Below are 13,754 nucleotides of genomic sequence, written 5' to 3' on the forward strand. Positions count from 1 at the left end.
CTTCTAATGACCTCTTTCGACCTTTAATGACCTAAATGACCTCCAAAAATGAAAATGTTTTAACTATGGCTTAATGCATATCAAACGAAAGCCAGGAACCCCAGGAATACAGTTGCAGCAACGAATCCATTGTTTGACGTTATACTGACCTCTAATGACCTAAATAACCTCCAAAAATAAAAATGTTTTAACTATGGCTTTATTCATATCAAACGAAAGCTAGGAACCAAGGGAATACAGTAGAAGCAACAAATACAGTTGTTAACACAAATTCGAAATATAAGGAAGACGATTTTTCCGACTCAAATGCCGTAGCCTTTTCTCAAGATGTGTGTATACACACGATCCATTTCTGCCATGAAGCACACACATGTAATCCTCGCTCCTTCTTTCCCCCCCCTCACCCTCTACACACCCCAGCTCAGTCAGGTTAGGAGAGTTGAGCTAGTAACAGCTCCGACACAGGGAGCCTCTTGACTCCTTTATGATGATGACGCAGATACTCAACTAGCAGCAGACAGGCTTACCTGAGGATTCCCAGTTTATCATGCATTCCACTTCCAGAGACAACATAATCGCTCCAATCCAGCATGATAAAGCCGCTATCTCTGCCTACTAGGTTGGATAAGCCCTGTTGTTCCAGTTCCTGTTGATCTGCTCCACCAACATGAAGCTCTACATCACTCCCATGAAGTACCCACAAATATTCATCATTAATTCCTTTGTTAATTTCTAAATCAACCAATTTTAACTCCGCATTAAATGCAAATATTTCAAAACTTTCGTTTTTAAATAAATATTAGAAATATCCATTTTTAGATCTCTTTATTTTACTATAGTGACTTTTAAAGTCAACAACAGTGTTTGACCTTCTAATGACCATTTACGACCTCGAATGACCTAAATGACCTCAAAAAATGAAAATGTTTTAACTATGGCTTTATTCATATCAAATGAAAGCTAGAAATCCAGGGAATATAGTAGTAGCAACAAATCCAGTGTTTGACCTTCTAATGATCTCTTATGACCTCTAATGACCTCTAATGACCTCCACAAATAGAATATATTTCAACCATGGCTTTTATGCATATCAAACGAAAGCTAGAAACCCAGGTAATACAGTAGTAGCAACAAATCCAGTGTTTGACCTTCTAATGACCTCTAACAACCTCTAATGACCTAAATGACCTCCAAAAATGAAAATGTTTTAACTATGGCTTCATTCATATCAAACAAAAGATAGGAATCCAGGGAATACAGCAGTAGCAACAAATACAGTGTTTGACCTAATAATGACCTCCAAAAATGAAAATTTTTTAACAATGGCTAGATGGTCAAACACTGGATTCATTGCTGCTATTACTGTATTCCCTGGGTTCCTAGCTTCCGTTTGATATGCATATCCCTGTGATACAGACAGATTTTAACATAAATTAATTCAATAGTTTTATTTTACATTAACATTTATCACACTCTTTATCAATTTTGAATGAAATAGTTGAAAAAGTAAACTACATGCACCTAGTTCAATATTTGATCCAGGACAGATCAAAACATGTGCTACAATGTATATATATACAGCTCTAATGAGCTGTCATTCTTTCCGGGTTTACATAATTACATTGTAAAGTTGTTCCCATGAAAATGTTCAATAATTACTATTTTGTCTGCATTTTGAATCACATAGGGCTTTCTACTCTGAGGAGGTGAAGCTGAGGAACAGTTTTCAATATTCTCTATACTGACTTCGCTAACCTCTGTTTTTTCTACTTGATTAGAAGGTCCTTGAAGTTTGTCAGCCATGGATTTTACGGAAGCTTTTCTTGATGATACATATTTTGAGGGAAGCTTGGATTAGACCATCCATAAAAATCAATAACCTGCTGAACGGATGGTCCGCTGCTGCCGTAGCGGACGAGTGTCGTAGAGAATAAAATGTAAATGAAACTAGATTATCTAGACCAAGAACTGAGGCTGTTCCTTCCATAAACTACATTGGTCGACAACTTGACGTCTCCTATATTGGTCGTCAAATGTACGGAGAAATGTCTATCTATCAGATAAGAATTTAGCATGAGACATCTAGCGGCCAACATATCGTCCGCTAAAGTACGTGAACTACACTACCACTTTCTCTGAAGAGAACGGGCTCTGTTGCCATTTAACATGGCACTTTACTTACAAGATTTTTCCCCATAGGCTGGTTAGCGTATGCAGCAGGAGTACCCTAAAAAATATTCTACCAGTGAAATAACCAAGGCTACTTTTAATCAGTTCAGATAAATAACAATAACAGCTGCAAAATTACCTGGCCCATCGTTAGGAACTTGGAACTTGGTTTCCTTCTTGTCTGAGCGCTGTTTCGACCTACAATGTGTTACAAGCATCCCATCATTCTTTTTCACCATCTTCTCTATTTGAAGGTCCATCAACTCCACATTACGAAGTCCTCCGAAGTATGCTAGAATGATGATGACCTAAAAAGTATGACTAAATCTTTCAAACTCTTTCTTTAAATCCATAATATGTAAATTCAGAAAAACTATTTTTTTTTGCAAGAATCAAAATCGACAATTTTGTAAAATACGACGAATTTTTCTTGATCGTACTTTAATAAAGTATAAATTATACAGTAATCTAATTGGATGGTTAGGAACATATTTCTCAACAGAAATTTGTCAATAAATCAATGCTAGAATCAAATATGTCGTCTTTTCAATAGTAATTCCAGATAATCTTTGTCAATAATAAGAAACCAGAATAATGAGAAAATAGAAACTCATAATTGAACAATTACTTATATTCGATGATAAGATTAATTTTTATTTTCTCAACCTGTTCCTCAACAACTAATCAGTTTACTGTAGAATTTATTTTACACTTTATGTCGTCGTTATTTAATAATTTTAAAAAACTAATTCTAAATATTGTATCCACCCCCAAAGTAGGAGTTTTGAACGTCGAATTTACACTCAAACTCAGGATTTACAGATCTTTAAAAACGTCTCAAACGAATCTTAAAAAAGCTTTCCACAACACTGCATACTCAGTTCAACTACCTTACAAAGCCGGTCTGTCCCTTTAGAACATTTCTTTTTCAATTTAGTTCTTACCTTTTTTTCTATAATCCGGTTTTAAAAGCTTAAGAGCTTTGAGATCAATGTTGGATGACATGTCAATGGCACGGAAGCTCTTTCTTGAATAATTTTCTGAATTTCGATAGGACTCTTGTGAAGTTTCACAAAAATAATGATTGGTTATATTGTTGAACAGGAGATTAAATATTTAACGTAAAGAAGATTAGAATTGAATGAATATTCAGAGAAACTTTAAAATTTTACAGAAACCTCAGATGTTACTGTTCCCACACACACTCTTAACATTTCAAAATTTCATTTTTCTTTTAAAGGGATTTAAAGCGTAATTGCACAGATGTTTAAAAGTGCTTAATTCAGATAATTCTTCCTGCAGTAGAAAAGCGCAAGCCACAATCGAAATTAATCAGTTTTTAACATTTTAAACATTGACTTTCTATAATTTATACTTGATCAGACAAAGTTTTAGAAGGTACCGTTGTGAATCGGGCATTTCCATCTTGACATTGGACTTGACTTGAAATTAGATATACTTACAGACTAAATAATGAACCAGAGCTGGGAACTTTTGAATGGTGGATATCAGGATCTCCAGATTAAATAATGCCTGTTCTCCTCATGTTATTAATCTCCAGATTAATTAACCGATCGGGGTTAAGGATATCTCATTCTAAAGTTTTCAGCTCTGAGCTGAAAACTTTAGAATGATGGATATCAAGATTAATGCTTAAACCTCTGGTTTTACTAAACCCAAGATTATTTTAATACGCATTCAATATCCAAGAAAGAAGTATAAAATTCAACCAATCACCGTATCCTGTTAAGATGTACTCTTTAACTTATGAAAAACCGTGTTTTTTATGGTGTTGATTGTGTCATATCAATTGAACTAAACATCAATTAAATAAATGTAAGTTTTGTATTAATATGTTTGTTAACACTCGTTTAAAATGATGAAAGTCCTAAAATGTGATAAAATATATTTTTTTAATAGGTTCATATTAACATGATTAAATTTATATTTGCTCAAATGCTCTAAAAGCCGGCTTGTTAACAGCACTTTAATTCAATTGGATATTAGTTCAATCGATATAGCATTGTATCTGTAATTGTTATCAAACGTAACTTTTATACAGTAAGGATATCCAAAAAAGAGGATTAAGAATAAAATCAAAAGTGTGTACATTGGATATTCAGATTAAGCGATCAGGATTAATGATATCTCACTCTAAAGTTTTCAGCTCAGTCGACATAACTTTCAAGTTACCCTTTCTTTGCAAGGCCAATTCACAACGGTACCCATGGAGGCTTTGAAAGCTATATGTCTATCTTGATTATCTCTACAAATAGGTTTGCAACGAATTTTGTGTTTGTTGAAAACATTAATGCAAGAATGACTAAAAATGTATTTAGGTAAATTAACAGATTGTGAATTGATTATTTAAATATTGACAATGTATCAATTTATAACAGTGTTCTGCCAAAGGTTAGAAAATTATTCGACAGATGTCTCTGCTCTCATGGTTTCAGGTTGGATTTAGTTCTAGTGTAAGCTGGATAACAGATGAAAATGGAAACATTTTTTATCTCAAAATTTATTTGGATAAGTCTGGCAAGCCTTGCTCTGAGCCAGGCAAGTTTTTTCATTAAATTTTTTTTAATGACAAATAAAATTTTCAAAAATTCTAGTTTCGAACCATGACTTTTTTGGTTATTAAAAAAGTTCCTATAGTGAGAGTTAAGACAAGTTTTATATTAACAGAATGGATCAAACTCTGTGGCCGAATTTAAAGAATTTGAACGGCGGTTTAAATTTAATCCGCGGCTTAAATATGGTTGGTTCCACTTAAAATTGTATCAAATGTTTCAAGATTTAAGCCGGCGCTTAATTTAAACCGGGTTTTGGCAGATTTAAACCACGGCTCAAATTCTTTATATTCCATCTCTGATTTCTTAAACAATGGTTTAGATTAGTTTATTTTTCATTCATTAATTAGTTAGAAAAGTTTAAGTTTACTAAATATTCAGCTAGAAATATATCAATAGATTAAAGATTGAAAATATGTTTCTATTTTAAAACTAGAAAACATGAACAAAAAATATTTTTTTTTTAAAGACAACAAGAGATTTTTGAAGTATACTTTAACCCAATCTAATTAATCAAAAAAAATGTCTGAAAAATAATGGCGATTGGACTCAAAAACTGCAATCTAAGGGCAGTGATTGTAAAATTAGTTTTTAATCATGAATAAAAGAAGTATCATCTAATTATATTTCATCTTTAACCCTATTCAGGCTGACATCTCTTTTACTAAAATTTTTTAAGATCTAGATATTTATTTACGTATCTACAGTTTACAGCTTGTTAAAACAAAAAAAATTTTCGAAGTTATCGTGTACATACAATTATAAATTGGTGAGGTTGAAATCTTTCTTATAGAAATTTTACAGATACATTTTTTTATGTTCTTTCAAGTCAGATTTCTGGTAAAATTATATTACAGTAGTGATAAGGCAACAGTTCGAAAAGAAAAGAACTTTATTATATATTATATATTAGATATATTGTAGAAAAAGAATCTGCGAAAAGTTTTTAATTTTATGATTTACTCAGAGAAACTGATGGTAAAGCTAACGAATATTTATAATATGTACAATATCTGATTGTTTATGGATAAATATACAGGGTTACCCACAAAGGATAAGACTATAAAGACGACCTAATTTCGATGATTCCAAGGTTTCAATACGTTGTCTGTCTTAAAGAAAGTCTTTTGTGGTATGTTAAATGATTTGGTAAAGAAAGAAACAAGCTTACAGTTGCAGGGAATCATAAATATAAGGAAACAGACAATACGAATTCCCAACAGTCGTCTCAGAAATCTCATCCTTTGTGGGTAACCCTGTATATAACTCTCAACATAATCTTTCGGTGTGTTCTGCAGTAATTTGAAGTACACTGATCGAAGAGTGGAGAGGAATTTATTAATATATTAATATATAAATATATTTTATATTTCTGTTAAGCAGGAAAACTGAACTCTAAATTGAAAACCTTTGAAGATAGTTGATGAAAGACCAATTCAACGGTTTGTTTGAGATAATTTTAAACTCATTCCTAGCATTTATTTAAAAGCTTTGAATTCTGACTTTTAACTTAAAATGTTAAGATGATGGTTACTTACTAAAGCACTAAGCTAGAATTAACATATTCAGTATATTTTATGAAACATATTAAAATGCTTATGAAATTACATATTAAAAGGACTGTATACGCCATTTCAAGTCACTCTACAGTTATAGATTAGCATGTCCTATTCAAAACAGTACCCTTAAAAGCTTTGCCTGATCAAGATTTGGTTTGCAATGAGGAATTTTTTTTAAAAAGTAAATTTCATAAAACTTTTTAAAATGCTCTCGATAAAAGTATTTTTATTTTTTTCTTGAATGAATTTTTGATATGCTTTCATAATGACAAAAATCCTAGACAGCTATGAAAAATGTGCACACATTTTTCTAAACCGGGCTGACTTTGTAGCAACGCTTTGGCCTTAAGTTTAACTCACTGTTTCGCATATAAATTTTTGTAGCTCGAGCCGTGTACTGTGTCACACTCACAGAAATTTGCACTATTGGACTATATTACAATATAAAAGTTCAAATATAGAAAAAAATCTAAAAATGTAGCATTCTACAGAATACTAAGAATTCAAGTGATTTTGAGTTTTCGAAGGTGTAAATAGATAAGATTTTTCATCTGGAATCGAATGCACAAAGTCCTGGAGTCGTAAGTTACAAAGCTTCCCGTCTAAGAAAATTGCGTAGTTTTCTCTTAAAAATACGACTTTTTCAAGTGAAAAGGAACTGAGTTCTTGTCACATGCACAAATTTTCTAATCTCTATAATTGAAGTGGACTTTTTACCACTAATTCATACCTTACCATTTTACCACTTTTATACATACATCTGAATTGGCATACTTAAAGATATTCATGGTCCATATCAACACCTATTCATTAATCAATCATCATTCATCAGACACGCACGCACTAGTTATGTACCTAACTTTTTAATCCAAGTTTTTACTAGTTCAAAACTGCTTTTAAAAAGTCGACTTTCTAAGACTTTTTGGTCTACAGCTGTTACCATGTTACCATTTACAAATGATACTACTAGACTGTATCCTAGACTAATGAAAGCCTTAGCTCTCGTGGCGGATCTTCCGCCGTTCAATCCTTCTGATCAGATCACTCTTGCGATCCTGCATTATTCTTTGCCTGGTTTTCAAGCCAGTGTGCATCCCCTATTGAATGAACTATAAACTCTCTATAATTCCCGGTTTTAACGGTGGCAATTCCTTTTCTCACGCGGAGCTAGCATTTCTCAACGGATAAATATCCCTACATGATACAGATGAGGAGACTTGTCATCCGCCCCACTGCTCCCTACATGATATTGATGAGAAGACTCGTCATCTTTTCCACCGCTATCGCTTCCTACAGTTTATGTACAAGTAAAACTCAGGGTTTTAGCTCCGAGTTTGTCTGATAACTGAATGGGTTACATCAATGGGGCTATCCCTATTCCGAGCTACTGAGCTCACACTGGTTATCTTAGCTCCGGATCCGTACGAGGACTGAAGGGGTTAACACTAGTTATAAAAAATCGACTTTTATCCGACTTTAAGACGACTTTAAAGTTAAAACTAGTTTTAATTTCATCCCGATTCTGTTTGCTGGGTTAACTGTAAGATAGTTCATTAAAATCATTAGCCAAATAAAAGAAGGGAGAAGAATAAGATTTTTAAAGCATAAAAAATGATTTTAATCCCTTCTAGAATTCATAAGAATAGATGGAAATAAAAATTCCCATATAATTTATTTCAGAAATTTGAAGAAAAAATAATCCTTAACACATAATATTAGTAACACAAATTAGATTTTTTTTTTCTAATTTTCTCCTTTTTTTCTTCTTTCTATAATTTTCCTTTTTTGTCTCAGATAATGTGCCCCCCCCCCCCCCTCAGCTATGGGCCTGGTATCCTTTAAGTCTAGAAAAGCAAGGCTATTCCATTTATCCATGCTCATTCAAAAATATACCTGTCTGTAAATCTCTCTAATTTACGTTGACAGTTCCTTTAAAAACAGAAAAATGATTTCAGTGCGTAATTAAATATGGAGTTTATTTTGCATTTATTTAAATTTTTTTATATCAAAGAGCCAATATAATAGTTTTTAGAATAAATAAAGGTTTTCCAAGAAAGGTTAAATTTAAAATTTTCAAAACAATAAAAATACGGATTTAAAAGAAAATATGGTTGTGAAAAAAACTTACAAAAAAAGTGTTTACTAAAATTACAGGAATTGTCGGACATCACATTAGCGCTGAAGCTTTTAAAATGTTACCAAACATTTCTTCTTCAAATTGATCAATTGTAGGGTACAAGTCAACCTTTTCATTGATGTTAAACTAATAATTTAATCAAATAGAGATACGAATAGGTACTTGATTGAAAGTATTTCACAATGTTTACATGTAAAAACTATATTAGCTAGCAGATGTGTGTCTTTCTATGAGACTATTGAAACCAAGTTCTAAGCTTTGCATTAGATTTTTTTCTAATTTATGTAAAAATGACCTTAACACAGTGCTTGGCAGAAATTTATTTTCTATTGCAAATGATTGTTCTGTAAATCCTTCGGATCTTAGTAAAATGTTAGTTAAGAAACAAATTAAATATTTTGATATCCCATCGGACCATGCATGGAAAGTTCCGGTTTTACAAGAACTTTTAAATACAAGAACGAATAATTTATATGTTGAAGAATTCGATGATTACGTAATAACTGAAATGATAAATATGTAATGAGTAATGATCAATGTCGTCTATTTGTGCATAATTTTGCATATTTTTCTCTTTTCTTTTTGGAAACCTGTATTTTCAAAAATTTATTGAAACAAATTTAAACTACACCATTTATATATGTATTTATATCTTTGTGTGTGAATAAATCTTTATTATATAATAATGCTAAAATTAACTTTTGTATTTTCTCCCAAGAAAAAGAAATTCCCTGTGATAATGTCGAAGAAAAACCGATGTATCTAATAAATTTTTTATCTGAATTTCGTTTTTAATTCAAATTTATTTTTAAGGGACTTGATCCTCCAAACATTGAACCGTCATCTGATCAACCTCTTCTTGAAATCCCTTTCATTGACTCATCAGCAGCTGAAACTTTACCCTCTTCTCCCATTGAATTTCCAAAAGCAGGTGAAGTGGCGCCATATTTTTCTTCTGAACTCCCACCAACAGCTGATTCTTTGCCGCCATCTTTGTCTGAACACCCACCAACAGCTGATTCTTCGCTGCCATCTTTGTCTGAACTTCCATCAATAGCTGATTTATCACCTTCGTCTTCTTCTGGTCAATCAGCATTATTTGGAAAAGAATCACTAAACGAGAATTCAGAGTCCAGCTCATTATCTGCTCTTGCTTCATGCTCTGAGCAGGTTCTAGGTAAAATTTAAATAATAAAATACAGTGACATTAAACTAAAAAACAATAAAAATTATTTACAGAAAAACGACGCTATTTGATCACAAATAACCTGACACGGTCTGGTGTGACGTCATCAATTCAATTTGAGGAAACCCTGCTTATTTTCACAATCATTTTTGTCAGGTAAAGATAAGATAATGAAAACTTTTTTATGTAGATCTTATCCGAAGGCTTACGTAATTTAAAATTAAATTTTCTTTTAGTTTTTTATGAACTTATGAAAAATTTTGATATACAGCTATAATGAAGCAAAATCAAAACGAACCGTTCAATAACAAACGATTAGAAATATCTTAAAATTCTGTCTTCTGCCAGAAAGTCTAAAAATTCTGAATATTTAAAGGGAGTGTTTGCGAAAAATGAAAGGGGTTATAGGCTACTAATCTACCTTCTATCTCTTGTGTCTATAAGGAGAAAATATTTAAAAACAACTAATACCGAAGAAAGTAGCAGTTACAACATTCAACTTGTATCGCAAAAAATCAATTTAATCCCATACAAATCATTCAGATATTACAACCTGTAATCATCGATAATTTTTCCATGCATTTGTATAAAGTTGATTTATCTCTTATTGGATAATGAGCTAGATAGAAAGATAGATGTTACCGCCACACTATTTCTATTGGTTCAGAATAAACACCAAACACATGGCTGAACCCTGATTGGATCAGGCACTAATGGACCCGGCGGCCGGCATACAGGAGTGCTAGGTGTCTCTGCTCTTGATGCTCTGAATAATTCCACGTGGCAGAGACACCTAGCAGAAAAAATCGTTGTTTTAAGTTCATGGTATATAAAACAAATAAAAAATATAATAAAATATCGACTAAATACGAATGCTTTAAAAAATGATTGATGATTTTAGGTTATCATATCTGAATGATTTGTTTACGATTTGAGTCGTTTGCATCTTTTGAATTTGTATGGATGCAATTTTCTTCAGTATACGTTGTTTTTAACAATTTTTTCCTTATAGATGTATAGATAGAAGTAGGATTAATAGCGATCACCATCGTTAATTATATGCCCCCTTTCATTTTTCCCGAACACTCCCCTTAACAAATGGATAAAAACAATGTGGGACTCATAAAATTGTTGAATAGGAAGACGACTATCGGATGTTTATTTGATGTGTTTATCAAGAAAATAGTTTAAATAGCTTGAAAATCTATTTTTTAAGCGAAATACGTTTATTTACGCACTGCACTTCTGCTGATTTCATCTTAAATAGGAATAAAGGAGTAGAAAATTAGAGTTTGAGGCATGTAATCAGTTCCTTTTAAAACATATGATATACAGCCAAATATGTTAAAAGAAGATATGTTTTAATACGTTTTTCTTGTAGTTACAAAAAGATTTAATCATATCCCGAAATATAATAATGAACAATCCCTTAAATAAATCTGAACCTGGCATACTATTTCAGGTTTAAAGGTTTGAACCTTTGATGCATAAAATAAATATAAGCTCTGGCGAAACTGTCATGGGGTAGAATTCTGTCATTCATTTTTTCATGCTTTTGTCATTTAATAATTATTTCTGTAAAATCTCTTAAAGGGAGTGACTGGCAAATGTATGGTAGTTGAACTGAGAATGTAATATTGTGGAGATATTTTTTTAGGATTCATGTGACATGTAAAACGTTCTAATGATGTACAGGGTGTCCCACGAAACATGACATTTGGTAAACAGTTTAAAATGTCTTCCTCCATAATTTGTTTAACTTGTTTAATACCAAAGACAATAATAAAAATATTATATAGGAGTCATATTATAGTAAAATTAATTTTAAAGTAAAAAATATTTGAGCAAAAGATTTGTTAAACGGAATAAACTGCAAACAGCCTTTAATGTCTAATACAGTGTATGGAAGATGGCATTCAAAACTAAATTACCAACTGTCATGTTTCGTGGGACACCCTGTATGATTACTGAGTTTGAGCGCGAAGTCCACGTTCAAAATTATCTATTTGGGTAGTTACGTTTTCAGAATTAATCTTTTTTAGATATTTAAATAACGACGACAAAAAAAATTCTACAGTAAACTAATTTGGTGTTTAGGAACATATGTCTCAATTGAAATTTTCTCAATAAATCAGTGTTAGAATCCATTATTTCTTTTTCTTCATTATTATATTAATTGTATTCTGGTTCCTATTTTCTTCATTATTATATTAAATTTCTTATTCTTTACGAATTTGTTCGAAGATTTCTTCAAATTCTTCAAATGTCGTCTTTTCAATAAAAATTCCGGGAAATCTAGGGAAAATGTTTGTTGACATTGAGACATTACAGAAACCAATAACTGAATAAGATTACTTATTTTCGTTGATAGTTGTTAATTTTTATTTTCTAGACCTGTTCCTAAACAACTGATTAGTTTACTGTAGAATTCTTACTACATCGTTATTTGATATTTTTTTTAAACCAATTCTCAAAATTGTACCTTAAAAAATAACAATCTATGAGGATTTTAAAGGTTGAATTTGCACTCTTGCTGAACAAATATGCACCTTATAAACGTTTCATAGGTCTCAAATGATTCCTAAAAATATTTTCCAGAATACTACATTTTCGGTTCAACTACCATACATTGCCGGTCACCCCCTTTATTCATATCATTGAGAAAAAATCTACAATCTCTAAAGAACTGTAGAAAAATGCTTTGAACAATTTTGTTACATAATTATGTCTAACGTTTTACTGTTTCTAAAGTTTACTTTTAGAATTTACAGGTCAAATTGGGATTGAAAGCTTCAGCTTTCTGGGACAAGGATTGACATGCTAAATCCGCGTGAAATTAATGCCACAAATTATATCAATTACAAAAGACAATTTTTAAGTGGTCTCTAAGCTGTCATATTTCGTGGGACACCCCATATTTCATCAATATCCTTGTTTTTCTTACAGTATTCCACATAATTTTGAGAATCACTGTAAAAAAAATAATAGTAATTTATTTATTTTTCTTCCAGTGCTATGGTTATTGCCGGAGTGTATAATACTATTCAGGTGAACATTTAGCAGATGTTAGGTATTTCCCCCGAAGGCATTTTCTCAAGTGGCAACTTCCAAAATGTGCTTTTTAAAAGTGGTAACTTTCCAAGCGTGTCCTAGTCGCAGCGCTCGGCCACCCCATTGTCCCATAGGCCCAATCTTCTTTTTGGGAAGTTGCCACTTTGGAAATTTCACATTTATGAAGTCGGGAATTACCTAACACCATTTCAGAGTTGATTGATTGATTGGTTGATTGATTTGTTAGGGTGCTTTCTATGACGAGGATGGGAGTCTAGATGCATCCTTTGATGCAGGAGGAAATGTTGGCGTTGGAATCACTGCAGCAACTTTAGGAAACATAATCTCTTAGTTTTTTTGATTCCAGCATTTTTATCTCAAAGACGATTAAACTGTGAACACTTTATCACGGGATCCTTCGAACAAATTGCCTGCGCTCTGGATGTTTTCTAGGCAAAATTGGTCTTTTGACCGTTTAGTAAAGTAAAATTCCCTTATCATCCCTGTGAAGTAGTTCAAAATAATTTAAGGATGGTTTAATGAATGATAAACTGTTATCCCTATTTAAAAAAACCACAATATAAAATCTTCATAATTTTTAATTATGTTTTGATGTAGTTTCTCAGTGGACTTGGGCAGCTACACTTCTTCAGTCCTCTTCAGGTATGTTCTGAAGTACAGTGTACACTGTACACTGTACAGTACACAATATGTTGTGTCTCACAAACAGTGTACAGTGCACAGTACACTATTTTAATAAACAGATATGGTGTACATACTCTGATACAGTACATTGTACATTGTGCTTTTAAACATTTTTAAACTGTACTGAACAGTTTTGTATAATTCGGTATAATGTACTATTTGTGGAATCAATTTTTAATCCCTATTTTAGTCGGAGCTAAGTTTGGAATCAGTGGTCCTTACTGGTACGCTTCAGGGGCAACAATACAGGTATAAAGGGGACCCTGTACTTCAGGGGTAACAACACAGGTATAAAGGGGACCCTACATCTTAGTGACAACAGATAGAAGTGGACCCTGTACTTCAGGGGTAACAACACAGGTATAAAGGGGACC

At 32.2% G+C, this 13,754-nt stretch overlaps 1 protein-coding gene and 1 long non-coding RNA gene across 2 annotated transcripts; one reads left to right on the forward strand and one right to left on the reverse strand.

Annotated features, from left to right (window-relative positions):
- Positions 1-2,046: 2,046 nt before the first annotated feature.
- Positions 2,047-3,527, reverse strand: LOC111696468 (uncharacterized). The gene is made up of 3 exons (XR_002764092.1): positions 3,114-3,527; positions 2,309-2,477; positions 2,047-2,227 (listed from the first exon to the last, which is right to left on the reverse strand). It is a non-coding gene; the product is annotated as an uncharacterized LOC111696468 (long non-coding RNA).
- A 1,099-nt stretch (positions 3,528-4,626) lies between these two features.
- LOC111696411 (uncharacterized) lies at positions 4,627-13,635 on the forward strand. Its single transcript, XM_023466008.1, has 7 exons — positions 4,627-4,728; positions 9,252-9,615; positions 9,678-9,780; positions 12,636-12,672; positions 12,923-13,010; positions 13,294-13,338; positions 13,571-13,635. Exons 1-7 carry the CDS (start codon positions 4,660-4,662, stop codon positions 13,633-13,635), a joined length of 771 nt encoding a protein of 256 aa, XP_023321776.1. The 5' UTR covers positions 4,627-4,659.
- The last annotated feature ends 119 nt before the right edge of the window (positions 13,636-13,754 follow it).

Source organism: Eurytemora carolleeae, unplaced genomic scaffold, assembly GCF_000591075.1.
Source record: "Eurytemora carolleeae unplaced genomic scaffold, Eaff_2.0 scaffold6, whole genome shotgun sequence".
In the NCBI taxonomy this organism is placed as follows: domain Eukaryota; kingdom Metazoa; phylum Arthropoda; class Copepoda; order Calanoida; family Temoridae; genus Eurytemora; species Eurytemora carolleeae.